The sequence below is a fragment of the Aulonocara stuartgranti genome (genome assembly GCF_965226115.1).
Source record: "Aulonocara stuartgranti genome assembly, chromosome: 15".
Taxonomy (NCBI): domain Eukaryota; kingdom Metazoa; phylum Chordata; class Actinopteri; order Cichliformes; family Cichlidae; genus Aulonocara; species Aulonocara stuartgranti.
Window position 1 is genome coordinate 1,775,131 of NC_138951.1, and position 14,493 is coordinate 1,789,623.

The 14,493-nt window shown below is 45.0% G+C and overlaps 1 protein-coding gene across 3 annotated transcripts in view; it reads left to right on the forward strand.

The window, feature by feature from the left end:
• flrt2 (fibronectin leucine rich transmembrane protein 2) overlaps positions 1-14,226 on the forward strand; it is a 50,725-nt gene extending 36,499 nt beyond the window's left edge. For 2 of the 3 annotated variants that reach the window (XM_082505450.1, XM_082505449.1), the window contains exon 2: positions 6,877-14,226. In XM_082505450.1, coding sequence (XP_082361576.1) covers positions 7,329-9,311 — 1,983 coding nt within the window. In that variant the 5' untranslated portion in view covers positions 6,877-7,328 and the 3' untranslated portion in view covers positions 9,312-14,226. Of the gene's footprint in view, positions 1-3,901; positions 4,562-6,876 lie in introns of those variants that run through there. The other variant, XM_082505448.1, reaches the window with a different exon arrangement.
• Positions 14,227-14,493: the final 267 nt, after the last annotated feature.

Below are 14,493 nucleotides of genomic sequence, written 5' to 3' on the forward strand. Positions count from 1 at the left end.
TTTGTCCGATATAGTTTCAAACACATGCAGAAGGAATCCTGATGAATTTGATCTGCTGCGACTCTTATTTATTTATTTTGCAGGTAATTTTACATCTGACCTCTGCTCTGTTATTTTGCTTGACAACAATGAGCAAAACCAAATTAACAAGCCAGATAATGGCTTCAGCGTATTTGCCCATAGCCCCCCCCCCCCCCCCCCACCTTCCTTTGCTCATCTAAATGTCTGTCATTTCATCCCCATTTGTGTGCTCGAGAGAGAACGAGACATACCGCCGCGCTGCAGCGACCGTGAACGTAGCACACTGCTGCAAAACACGTCCATCAAGGAGAAAATAAAAATAGGCTGTTTCCTCTAAATTCACTTTATCAATAATTCATGGCGTGCAGAGACGCTTGATTTATGAAGGAATTAAATGTTGTGGACTGGGCCTCGCAACGGCCGCCCATCTGTCTCGGGGACGCGGCGGACAAAATTAAACGTGAAAGGCAAACGCGAGAACAACCGAATCATCTCGTGGAAGGACTGTAGCTTTTAGAAGACTTGAGCGACACGTGCTCACCGGACAGCCTGACTGGACGATATGACGGGGGTGATTAAGCGGGAGCTGCCCGATTTGTTGGAAAGGTTGTTCATGACTTATGTGCGTTGTTGAAATGGGTCACCGCAAGTCCATCATTAATGCTCTCTGGCAAATGGAGGCAAAGATCAAAGGCAGGCGCACCTGCTGACCTGAACGGCTTCCTGACCCCGGCTCAGCACACAGATCATGACAGCTTTTAGTATTTCTAAGGCAAAAGCTGACATTTAAATGCCTCCTCTTTTGTTAGTAATTTATATTTCTTTCCTGTGAAAGCTAATATAAATTAGAATGACATCCTAGCAGGATCAGACCGGTTTTGCCTCTGACATGTTTGCTAGCCCTCCGAGGCGACGCACTGCAAACCTCTGCCGTTCATGAAAGACACACATCATAGCCTACAAATGCTGTTTGCATGTTTCCCTACCATCTCAGGCACAAATCAGCTGTCAAACCTTTTACGACTTTCAGCGCTCTGCTGTTTAGACTGCAGTTCACTGAGGACGGGGAAACTAGCAAACTACTGCTAGTCAGCCTGCCTTTGCACGGTTGGAGAACACAGAGTTGACACTACAGGATAAATTCCAGTAGATAAATAATTGGAATGTAACATATTATGGTTTTGTATATGTGGCTCAATACTTACATGGGCAAAAGGAGAGTTATAAGCAGGTGTTCCCATCTTACCATCACATGGTAACATAGTAACAATTGTAACAATGTCAGACTGCTGGTTTACTTAGAATATTTCATTCAGAACGGGAGGCCGAGCCCTTGGCTTTCAGGTCCTTCTTCTTTTAATAATAGACTTCAAACTTTCCTTTTTGATAAAGCGCATAGTTATGGCTGGATCAGGTGACCCTGAGTCCTCCCGTAGTTACGATGCAATAGCTGTAGGCTGCTGGGAGCTTCCCATGAAGTACTGACTGCTTCTTCTTCACTCACCTCGTTTCACTCTCTCTGTGTTTAGACACCACTCTGCAGGTAATCATTAGTTATTATAAATCTCTGGCTCCCTTCCTCGGTGTGTCTTTTGTCCTGTCTCGTTGCCCTCATCCCCAACCGTCGATGGCTGCGCCTCATTTTCTTCTTTTTAAAAAGGTGTTTTTCCTTCCTACAGTCTAGAAAGTGTTACCTCACAGGGGGTCGTCTGATTGTTAGAGTCTTTATTTTACCTTGGGATGACTGTTGTTGGGATTTATGTATAAAACTGAATGGAATTCAACTAAAAATTATACCACATATATGCATGTAGTTATATTTTTGTTTAGCTGCAGCCATGTTGGCAGTTGTGAATGCCTAGCATTGTGGCGTTTGCTAACAGTAGCGCAGAGTCATAAAGTCAGCAAATTATTTGGGAGGTTATACAAAGAGGATTGGAGTTGTCTGCGCTTCCTAAGATCAAAACCATTATTGGAGCCTGTCTACGATTATGTTGTCTATGTTTTACGACGCCGTGGAACTCGAGTACATCACAGTTGCCTGTATGCTGCTGCTGAGTGACCGTCTCTGTAAAGTTTCCCATTGGTTGGTTTTTATCTGTACATCTTTGCTGGGGCTGGTTCGTCCTTATCTCTGCATATATGTGTACAAAAACATAAACGGTATAGCCTGCACTCTCCCAGTATTACACAAACATTTGTCCCCAGAGTCAGAATTAGGGAAGAAAAAAAGCTTTTAAATGTGCTGCTGCTGTTTCCTGGAAGGATTTACAGAATGAGCTGGAAGGTCGGATTCCATGACAAAATTCGTATCTTGTACTTACATAAACTACTGTTTAAATATTATTGTTGCTGCTTTTCTTGTCTTCTGTTGACTTAAAGTTACTCCCAACACGTCTGTGAGTTGCCTAACCCGTCCTGTCAAAGCTGACTTGAAGCGAGAGTTGACATGATTCATTTAGTGGCTTCTCCTCGTTTCTGCCGTCCATTATCGTCTTCTGACTTTATCTTTTGGCATCTAACCACAAACCCGAACCATTTAAAGAGCGTTTTGCAGCTTTGCATGTTTTCCTAGCTTCAGGTGCACAACTGAAAAATATATTTGAAACACAGGTAAATCAGGCCTTCTTACGACAATAACACGTGGAGTGATACAAGCTGACTGACACATTTAAATCGTTGCTATTTGTGATACCTTTATTAGTTATCATTAATAATAATAATGATTGACATGGTAGTTGGCTTATTTTCATGTCAATCACTTCACACTGAGTTAGCTTTAAACATATTATGCTAAGTCACATGTCACACATTTGAAGCAGAAAAACATGGAATCGTTTCATGTCTGTGGAAGGTTATTCCCTCTGGTAGCTTTGACATTTCTTTCATCCGAACATAAAAACAGTACAAAAGTTGGCCTTTCACAGGAGAATGAGTCACAACCCTGAATCAGACCTCTTCAGCAAAATGGCGTCAGAAGCTCATCTCACAACAGGACCTGAGTGTGGCAACAGCAGGCCAGCTGTTTGCTAACATTAGCCACTTTAAGCTGTTAGTCATTAACAGCTAGCCAGGCTGCAACACACTCACTGTACTTATGAGTGTGACGTATGAATTTCATATACTTTAAACGTCCTCACTCATGCACACTTTACGTGGGCATGAGTGAGAGAAGCGTCACGTGAGCAATTAGGCAAAGTTTGGCGCACTGATACACGAGGAGCGTTAGCGCACGCCGGGGACGTGCGCGGGCACGGCAGCAGTGCGCCGGTGAGCCGGTATTAACGCCAGGGTGCAATGTAGTCTGATGAAATTACCGTGGCTGTCAGCGCCTGTCTGGAAGCTTTGAGGCAGTACAAGAGAGTGGCTGCGGGCAAAGATGAAGCCGTACTTTTGGGCTTAATTATCCAGCTTTAAGCTAATTAGAGGAACACTTCACAAAAAGAACAGGGGTTAAAGAAGCCTAAGACATTACAGCGGGCCAACAGAACAGCACAGAAGCACCGTAGCTAAAGAGAAAGCCCCATTTGCCTGACACTGGAAATTAAAATCCAGGATGATATAGAAGGAAAGGCAGATTTTTTTCCTTTTGCTTTTATTTAGCGGGAATGTGACTTCAGGACTAATTTCGGAATTTTGTGATTAAAATGAAAGTGTGTGTGTGTGTGTGTGTGTGTGTGTGTGTGTGTGTGTGTGTGTGGGTGGTTGGGGAGCTCGGATCTGACATCAGTGGCGAGGGTTAAGGTAGGCCGGGCAAAATAGCGTGTGTGGGGATAGAGTGTGTTTGAGAGACAAACTATTTTCTGCAGTGTGAGGGCAGCGGGGAGGATCTGTGGCTTAAAGCCATCACGGAGCCGCTCTGGAGGAGATGCATTCTTTATTCTGAGGAGGGGAGGAGGGACAGGAGAGAGAGAGGGGGGGGAGAGAGAGAGAGAGGTGAGCGGAGAAGGCACGTCGCACTATCAGCTGAATCCATCTAAGAAAACAACTCGCAGGGAGTCCGGGTCTGAGCTGCGCCAGGCACTGAAAGGCAAGTCTGACCTCCCCACCAAAAACAGCGCACAGGACGGACGCAGCTGGCCGTCATGGCCCGTGGCGGATCAGGCGGCGGACAGTTCGGCGAGTGCGTCCTCACCGTTCGGCCAGAGTGTGGAAGGTGAGAGAAGTGCCCCCTGCCGCTGTCTCCGGTGCTTTTGCGCCGCTCACGGTGTTGAGTCGAAGCGGAGGGAGCTCTCCTTTTAGAAGCTGGGAAAACGCAGGAGAGAAAAAAAAAGTACCGACGGCAGTGCGGACGGACTCGCAGCCACATCCGAGAGACACACACGGGGAGGCAGAAGGGGACATAACCCATGCGGGCAAATATGCTCCTCCGTAGAGTCGCCGGGTTCGAGCTGCTCGTAGGAACCGACTCGCACAAACGTCGCCGAACAGAGCTTTACGCACGGGTTTGCAGCAGGACCGCATGAAGGACGGAGGCGTAAAGACGGGGGAAAAGTTGACTGCGGTTGCGGGGTTTGCGATGGATAAAGGCTCAGCAAAGGTACGATGGATGCTTTTCGGTCAATAATGAAAGTGTGTGTTAAAATGCAGCTTTACATCGGGCCCGGGCTGCGTTTAAACGAACCACTTTTCACTCGAAATTCATTATTCCAGCGCAGAAAGCGTAACCGAACCCACATCCAGCAGAACTACGTATGGTAAGGAAAGGCGTTCGGGTTCCCAGACACTTTTAGAGAGAAAAAGCAAAGGAAAAACGGTTGTTCAGTTTATATTTGTGCGGTTCATGAGACATTTCATCGAGTTTTTGGCGCTAACAAAACACGCAGCTCCACATTTTTCCCACTCGAGTGAAAACCTGAGTTTTTTTTTCTTCTTTTCCTCTTTCTTTTTGTAGAGGGGCTTTCACCCTCTGTGCACTGCACGGTTTTCGACCCCCCCCCCGTTCCCCGCTTTGAAATAATTCATTCAAATGAACACCGCTCACTGGGCAGCCTTTGAAGTGTACCTGATCCGCCTCTTATCGCCTCTTAAATACCTTATCCATTTTTAAACTTTTAATTGCGTTTCTGGGGCTAAATCCAGTTCTAATCGGATTGTCCTGGCCACATATCACAGCGTTCATCTGGTGGTGAGAAACTGTGCTCCCTGGGCTGAAAATTAAATTAAAAAGAAAATCAAGACGGAAAAAAAGCAGAGTGTTGGTGGGGTAGTTTTTTCTCTCCTTTTTTATCAAGCCACTGCAGCTCATTGATCTGTGTTTCTTTGGTGGTGTTAAGTAAACTCGACACTGTGCTTCTTTGAATCTGGATTCTTGGTGACATTTTATTTATGCACCTATCGTAATCTTGATGCTGCTGCCTTCTGCTGTTGATTCTGTCGCTGTGGCAGCACATTTTATCACCTCATGTGGTTGCTTATCCCCACCACCACAAGCTTATTTGATTAAATTTAGCTCTTTCAATTTAGAAAAGTAGATCACAGATGTGTGTCAGAGGATTGTTTCTCCATCCCTGCCACAAAGAGCCCATGCGGGCTTCCATCTAGTCAACAAACAAATGGAGGAATTTAAGGAAGCGGAGCCATGAAGGCGTATAGATTTCTTCTTCTTTCTTTCCCCCCTCCTTCTACTAAATATAGCTGCTTGTCTGATATACCAAGTCTGGATTTAGTTGTTTAACACGGCCCCTAAACTGAACAGATTCCTCTGAGCTCGCTGAATGATGAGGGGCCCCATAACCCTGCAAGGCTCCTTAATCCACAGTCACGGCCGTTGCAGTGCTTAACATTCAACCAGTCGTTCCCACCGTCGTGTGTCATCCAATGCTGACTTCGGGTGGAGCTGCAGTTAAGCTGAAAGCTCCCTATGGTAAGGAAAGAGGGGGGGGGGGGGGGGGCAGGGAAATATTTGATGGCTCATAAAAGTTGGAATAATGGATTTTAGGGAGGGGTGGTCTACTGTAATCCAGTGGCCTTGTGCTTCACTGCAAACCTCTCCGAGGTGGAAAAACAGCCTGTATCGATCATTTGTTGCAGGTGGAGGGGCTAAATTATTTTTCAATCCCATTTCTTTTGACAGCTTGTGCTTGTCACTCCATCCGGGGCGCGAGGGGAGCTGATATGCAGCGCCTCTGTTCCTCGATTGCCTCGTCTTTGTTTTCCAAACATCCACAGCCTCAAAATCTCCAGTTTGGCCACGTTAGGTTCAGGCCTTGCACGTAATAACGAGCTCTTCCTCGGGCCACCGGCAAAAACAATTGGCTGTGTTTACTGTAAGCACTTGTGTGTTTACCCGTGTACCTCTGCTCGAGAATCTGCTCAGGCAGCTGGGAAGCAGAAAAGAGGCTGTTGCAGCTTGTTTTCTGTTCGGCATTGTTTTCTTTTCCCAGGAAATATCCTCCGTGTCCATGTTGGCACACAGACAGCTCATATCTTTATTAACCTCGCCTCTTTTTAGCATGTTTTCCATTAAGCAGCGGTGATGTTGCTGAGAAACCCTGTGAATCCACGAGTGTGTGTCCTTGCAGTGCTCTATTACCGCCTTTGATAGAGCGCACGGGATAAAAGCCTTCTTTATGTCTGTGAAACCGGATGTGCAGGAGCTGTTCAGAATATTTATCAGACTCTTTTTTTTTTTTACATAGTCAGTGCATAATTCCACAGTGCAATGTTTTGTGCCTCTGTCTGTCTTGGGAAAGAAGGGAAGAGTGGGAGCAAAATGGAAGTCAGTTGGTATGTGTTTGTATTTTAAATAAAGAGACAGAGGGAAAAGGGAGGCCCCCTATTTTTCTTTTCTTTTTTTCCGAGAACAGGCCACCTCTGAAAATACTCATCTAGCTTCTCTTTGTTTTCCCGCAGGTCTCTGGATCCAAATGTCACCCCCCTTGGACTCTGCCCTGGTCTGGGACCAGCAGTGTGTGACGGACAGGCGAGCGGAGCCTGCGGTGGCACTCAAATTGGCCCTGGCTGAGCTCTGCATGGAGCAGCGAGAGAAGAGTCCTGCTATGGTCTGATGTCTCAGCATGGATGGAGTCAGTCGGAGGCCTGGCCACCACTAATGAGACCATCGCTCTTCGGCTGAGGACTAGCATTTACAGGATTACTCCCACAGTTTCCTGCTCTTTTCCCAGCTAACTGCATCATTACTTAACAATCTTAGTTGGACTTTTTTATATATTTTCATGGGTCTGGTTTTTGGTGGATATATACGTCATTTGCCTCTCTGATTTTCATTTTTTTATTCCCTCCCGCCAGTTTTTTTTTTTTTTTAATTGTTGGTTTGCCTTTTTTCCCCCGTTTGTTTTTCCACTATGGAGTTTCTGGCTGGACCCTGGAATAAAGATTGGGCTTCGTTCTTGCAATTTTGGTTGACTGTCATCCTAAGCCTCCAAATGCAATTCAGCCCAGGTGCCTCTTGTCCGCAAGAGTGTCGTTGTGACAAAGGGTTTGTGTACTGCAACGAACGCAGCCTGACATCAGTGCCTCTGGGGATACAGGAGGGCTACAAGGTCCTCTACCTCCACAACAACCAGATCAACAATGCTGGTTTCCCTGTGGAACTTCACAATCTGGTCTCCGTAGAAACTGTGTACCTGTACGGCAACCAGCTGGACGAATTCCCTGTGAATCTGCCCAAAAACACCAAGGTCCTGCACCTCCAGGAGAACAATATCCAAACAATCTCCAAGGCAGCTCTTGCCCAATTGACTAAACTAGAGGAGCTACACCTTGACGATAACTCCATCTCCACAGTAGGGGTGGAAGAAGGGGCCTTCAGGGAGGCGGTAAGCCTCAAACTCCTCTTCCTCACCAAGAACCACTTAAGCAGCGTTCCCATTGGTCTTCCCGAAGACCTGAAGGAGCTGCGGTTAGATGAGAACCGCATTGCTGTCATTGCAGAGGAGGCCTTCCAGAATGTGACACGTCTACAGCGCCTCCTGCTGGACGGGAACCTGCTGACAGATGAGGGCATCGCACCAGGGACCTTCCAGGACCTGGCCACCCTCCGTGAGTTGGCTCTGGCCCGCAATTCACTAACTTTCCCCCCTCCTCTCTTGCCCAGCCAGTCGCTGGTCAAACTTAGCCTACAGGAGAACCAGATCGACCAGATCCCCGTGGCGGCGTTTGCGGGTCTAAACAGGCTGGAAAGACTGGATATCTCCAGCAACCAGCTTCAAACTCTAACACAAGGTGTGTTCGATGGCCTGTCCAGCCTGAGGCACCTCATAGTGCGAAACAACCCGTGGCGCTGTGACTGCACCGTAAAATGGGTGGTGGTGTGGCTCAAATCGCTGCCTTCCTCTGTCAACGCCCGCGGGTTTACGTGCTCGAGTCCGGAGAAGGTGCGTGGCATGACAATCAGAGAGCTCACGCTGGATATTATTGAGTGCCCCATTCAACCCGACCAGCCGCCCTGGCCCACCCTCCGCTCCACACCCCCTCCCCCACCCACCACCACCCCTGTCACCACCATGATTTCCACCCTCATCACTTCATCCATCCCTTACTACTTTGACTCCCCCTCCCCCACGCTGCCCCCCTTACTTAACAACCCTGCCGGACCCCTGCCTCCTTACGAGGACCCTCTTCAGATCTCCTTCCACGTGGTCAACTCCACCAACATCGACGTGAGCTGGGCTTCCTACTTTACTGTCACCGCCTACAAGGTCACTTGGGTCAAAAGGGGCCAAAGCCAAATCAACGAAGGAATGCAGGAGAGGACGGTGAGCGGGGACCTGCGGCGCATCAGCCTCACCAACCTGGATCCCCGGTCTGTGTATCGGATCTGCGTGCACGTCCTGGACACCCTTAATTCCTATAGGCCTGGGGAGGATACTATATGCTCCGAGGCCAGGACCAAGCCGCCAGTGACCACCAAGCCTCCGGGCAGAGAGCAGGCTCCTCAGGACAGCATCAGCTCCACGCTGCTAATGGCTGGGATCATAGGAGGGGCTGTTCTTATCGTCCTGGTTACGCTGCTCAGCTTGTTCTGCTGGCACATGCACAGGAAGAACCGGTCGTCTTCGACCAAGTGGAAATACAACCGCGGCAGGAGAAAAGACGACTACTGCGAGGCTGGAACCAAGAAGGATAACTCCATTCTGGAGATGACTGAGACCAGTTTCCAGATAGTGGCGCTGAACAATGAGCAGCTGCTCAAGGGAGATTTCCGCATCCAGCCCATCTACACTCCCAACGGGGGCATTGGATTTAGAGACTGTCACCTCAGTAACAACAGCATAGCCTACTGCAAGAGCAGCAACGTGCCCAGTACAGAGTTCTGCCACACGTGATGCTGCAGACACTCAGTACAGCAGCATACACACACACACACACACACACACACACACACACACACACACACACACACACGCAAAGCAAAAAGACTTGCATAAACACACACACTGTTTGTCTAGACATTGAAAAATATAAAAAATTATAGTGAAATATAACTGTATTATATATATTTCCAAGTTCTGTCTACGATGTAATTTATACTGTGGATAATAATGTGGGATTCTCTGCTATCTTTTTTATTCCTAGAAAAACAGATACAAGTGTTTCTTTTTTTTTATAACCAGCAGGGTTTTGGAAGTTGTTTTAACGGTCAGTACTGTACATGAACATGGATTTGTACAATCACGGCACCCTGGGTGTAGCTTCTGACAAAAAAAAAATTTGCTGTCAGCCTTGGAAATGTTTTTTGGGGGAGGGGGCGCTTTAGCAGGGCTGGGATCCTTTGCTAACCACAGAAGCAAAAATAGGACCTTTTCACACTTTGAAACCCTGCAAAAAAATCAAAAGAATAATAAAAACACCCTCCCCAGAACAACACAGCAGACGGGGAAATCCAAACACTGCTGATTAGAGGAAATATGGCGCTGGTTCAGTGACGGTGTGTTTAAAAAGGAAAAAAAGAAAACGTGAGAATTGAAGTGCACGTTCTTATTAATGGCAGCAAGGCAGGAAATGAGCAGAGGTAGGCGGTGGTGGCGTGTGACGGGGGTTGTGCACGGCCATGCAGGTTGGGAATATCATCGGTGTTGTTGAAAAGCCTGGGCTGAAAGTTCCTTGACACTAAAAGCATCTTTGTTCTGTTTGTTTCCAGGTAGAATTAGTGGGTTTTGGACAGCTCTGGAAAAATTATTGTTTCTAAAATCATGCTTGAATGTGCTGATTCTTGCTGATCCTTTCCTTTCGAAGAAACATTCGTTCGCTCAGCTTCTTTCCCCCCCAAATGTTTTGGCCAGTGAGGCCACAAGGGGGCAGTTTTCCTCAGCGTTTTGTGTGTGTGTGTGTGTGTGTGTGTGTGTGTGTGTGTGTGTGTGGTACATAGACAGGCCAGAGAGATCACTTTACCTCCACCATTTCCCCCGAGCCCATTACCCAGACAACATTACTCATGCTTGAACAGCATTGTGTCGAGTATTTTTGCTCATTGGGCTACTTAATGATGTGGAATCATTTAAAACTAACAGTGTTTCTGTGTTTGCTGGCTAAATGATATGGATTTTCACCACTCCGGTCCATTATGAGATGATTTGTGTGTGTGTGTGTGTGTGTGTGTGGAGAGCATGATGAATTTTGATATGGCTCACACATAACACTAATTATACAGCCACTTATCTCAACCTTGTCCCATCGTCCATTAGACTTTGTGATAAATTAGGAAATTACAACAATGGACTCGCACCCCGCCCATCATCGCACACTGCGCTGCGACCGAGCGCTTCATCTACCTTCTCATTATTTATCCTTTTGTCCGCACTTATAGTGTGGCCTTTTTCATTCACGCTTTGCTCAGCCAAAACAATGCAGCTGCTCACTTCACAACAGCATCTCTGAGAGGATGATTGCCACTCTGTCTGCCTTCCCGTGTCAGCGTCCAACTCTTCGCTCCGATCTGTGCACGGCTCAGTTAAAACGCTTTCCCTGCCCTTCAGCTTGTAAGCGTTGGTGGCTTGTCTTTGCATCGAATGTGAGGGTGCCAGTGTGAGGTCTTCATTATGCACCTCTTAAGGAAGCTTTATTTGATTTGACAAGATTTTATTTTGAGGGGCCAGGCTTAAAGAGCTGCTTCCCTTTTCTTTCCCCCCTTCCCATAATCCTCAACCAAAAAAGGGAGAGAAATATGTAGGCCTTATTTTCACATGGCTGCCCGAAGCTCATGCTGAGAGGTAGTTTTTAACTCTTTGCGAGGCACACAGATTCAGCTGTTCAAATGCACTGTACCCGACAGAGTCGGCACAACCTAAGATCACTTTTTACAATTCAGAGATTTTTTTAAGGGCTCGTGCGAAGCGTTGAGATTAAAAGTAAGCGCTCTTCCTATGACTCCAGCAATAGCTCAGTTTGTGATAAATTGGCCTGTTTGCAATTCCAGTGCTTAAAATCTGTTCAACCTTTAATTGAATACTTTAATGAATTAAATCATCCATCTTAAAATGTAATTTAAGGTCACCCTAAAATTATTTTTACGTATTGAAAATTCATTTGTTTTTTAGATGGAAGTGGTAATTTCTTTTTCAAAGATAAAATCTCTGTCATTAATTTTTTTTTAATGACAGAGATTTTAATGACATTTTTTTCTGAGTGTTTAGCTGAAAAAAAATCTACTAGAGTTTCATCATAAAAACTTTTTGTAACATTTCAGAATATTGTATATTATCATGTAGCCTAATTGTTCTTTGCTGTACAGTTGTTGTGTGTTTAGGTCACAGATTTACTCTTTGCAGCTCTTTGTTCATTTGCACAAAAAAAAGAAACAAAAACCGAAGATATATAATTTGTTTTCTCAGAAAAGCGTTTTAGCTAGCATAGCAATATTTGAACAAGGACCAATAGCAGATATGTTATAGCTATCACAACATTATTTTTGTCAGATCTGTTTTTTTGGTCATGATAGTTGTGCAGTAAAATCTATTAAAATCATCTAATTAACACCACTTTACTGTTAGCATGCTAAAAAAAGGTGCTAGCACCAGCAGCCAGCTAGCCTAACCTAGCTTGGAAAGTAAAAACATGAAAACAGCTTGTAAACAGCTTGTTTGCACTCGCAAACAAGTCTATGAAGTCTTCTACGCTGTAAAACCACAAGGTCATTTTTAGACTTCTAATTTTTGTACAGATTGAACAAATGTGATCTAATGTAGATATTGGACATAGCGAGATTAGCCATAGCCCTGTCTGTTTCAAGCTAAGCTCATCTGCTCTTGACTACGACTTCGTGTCTATGGCATCAATCTTCTCCTTACTTTAGTAAGAAACCACCTATTATTCCCCAACTTCTCAATTAATATGCAGGTGGTTTAGATAATTTATTTAAAGCTAAGGATGATTGATAGCGATGATTGATTTGTCGGGTTTTTTAATTTCTTTTTTGCCATCATATCCAAATGTATTTTTTTTTTGTGAATATTTTTAACCAAAATAATCACAATATCAATCATGTGAAAAAGGAACAATCATACTACTCTGCTCACTATAAGGGACACTGTCACTGGCTGCCTATTATCCTAGTTGAGCTTCAAGTCTGAAAACTGGAAAATAGCTAGTGTGCTCAGGCTAATGCTAAAAAACTTTACTATAAAATGTTGTTTTTAGACTTCATATTTTTGCACAGATTAAAAACAAATGTGAACTAATGTGCTCATTAGTGGTGTTGGCATTGGTGCTGGTAAATGGTGAGTTGAACATAACAGTTTTAGCTTATCACTGAATTAAGCTATACAGACATGAAAGTGATGTGAGTCTTCTCATTAATCTCAGCAAAAAAAAAGTGAACTTTGTAAAACGGCAAACCCCATCTTTCACTCCTCAGCTCCTATTCAAGTATGTAAATCATTTTTAAAAATTATCTCAAGTTGTTCTACATCTTCTGTGGTTATCAAAGTATCTCTACTTTTTGTTTAATTCTTTTTCTACTAATACACATATCAGCCAACCCAATACATGCTGTCCATCGAGACACACCAGGCTGCCCTGACCTGTGCTCGGCTTTCCCCTGCTGGGTACCTAACCGACAGTTCACCATGTACTGTTCGCTACATGCTTTAACAGCTGACCATAATCCCACGCAGCACTTGAACATGCTACCACTGGGATTTTTTTTTCTTTCATTTTAGATATAAAGCCCTATTTTAGTCCCACGATCAAGCAAGCCAGGTGAATCCATTGCAACATTTAGCATCTCCCCCTGTCTGTGAATGTGTAACGGAGACAGATATTTGCCTTACCTTTTATGCAGGAATGAATAATTAACGAGAGGGAGAGAGAGCGAGGGAGTTAAGTGGGAGGAAGAAAGGGGAGTAGAAAACATGAGACATAAAGAGACGGCAGCAAGAACAGAAAGCACATTTCTCCGATCGACTGCAGTAACAATAACGGCGTTAACAGGAAGCGTGACACACACACTAGCTAACGAAGAGACTGTTCATCCATAGTGCCAGAAATTAAGCGGTGCACTGCTAATGATTCAGCCAGACTGGGAAGAGGCTTTGGTGGTTGTTTTGCAGCATACATTACTCTTAATTTCGATCAAGAGACTGCAGTGCCATAGCCAATGGAATTTACACACGGCTGCGAATGTCGTCTTATTACAGTTTCAGGGTGCCGAGAAGCTCATTGATTCACGTTGGAATAATTATGTTTAATCATTGAGAGGTCACCTCAGACAGAACACGTGAAATTGAAAAGGTGGAAAGTCGCCCGTTTCTTCCTGCAGGCAGAACCTTTGCTGCAAATATCTATTAGCCAGTGATGTTCATTCAAGAATTTTTTGCATGTACTGTATTTAGCTTCATAGCCTTTCATTTGTTATCACACCGAGGTTTGGACTTTCAAATATTTCTTCTTCCCAGTCGATCGCCACACGCGGTTGAGATGCAGCACGCAGAGATTTTCTTTGGTGTAGAGGAAGTAGGCTGGAAACTTACAGTGCATGTAAAATGGCTATGTTGGGATACGTCGCCATCCTGGTTTCTGGCTTCTCATCCAAGACACAGTGTTACGTTAGCCATCCACACCGAGACGTTTTCTTAGGAACCAAAGTTAAATTTCTGTTCTCATGATGAAATATTGATGTTGTTCCATGTATGTGCCTTGAGGTTGAACTTACAATGTAAAGTCCTTGAAACCTTTAAATGTTTTTGCACAAACTGTAAATACTTAAGTGAAGCTTTTTGAAAATAAAAGAGCCATTGGATTTGAGCGATCACTCGTTTCCTTGTATCCAGCAAAGAAGTGAATGTGTTCTTTGGAGTGATCCTGCATTCTTGTTGCTCTACATGTTCCCCAAAAACACACTCGGAGCGAAATCTATTTTGGGTCAGACACTGGCAATACTGTGTCAAAGATTTGTGCTGTGCGCAACATGCCAAGTTATCCTCTTATTTCTATATGGGAAGCTTGTGCCGTCTTAGCGTAGCCACTGCAGCTTAGCATTCAGCTGGGGAGAATCCAGGAGACTCTCTTATT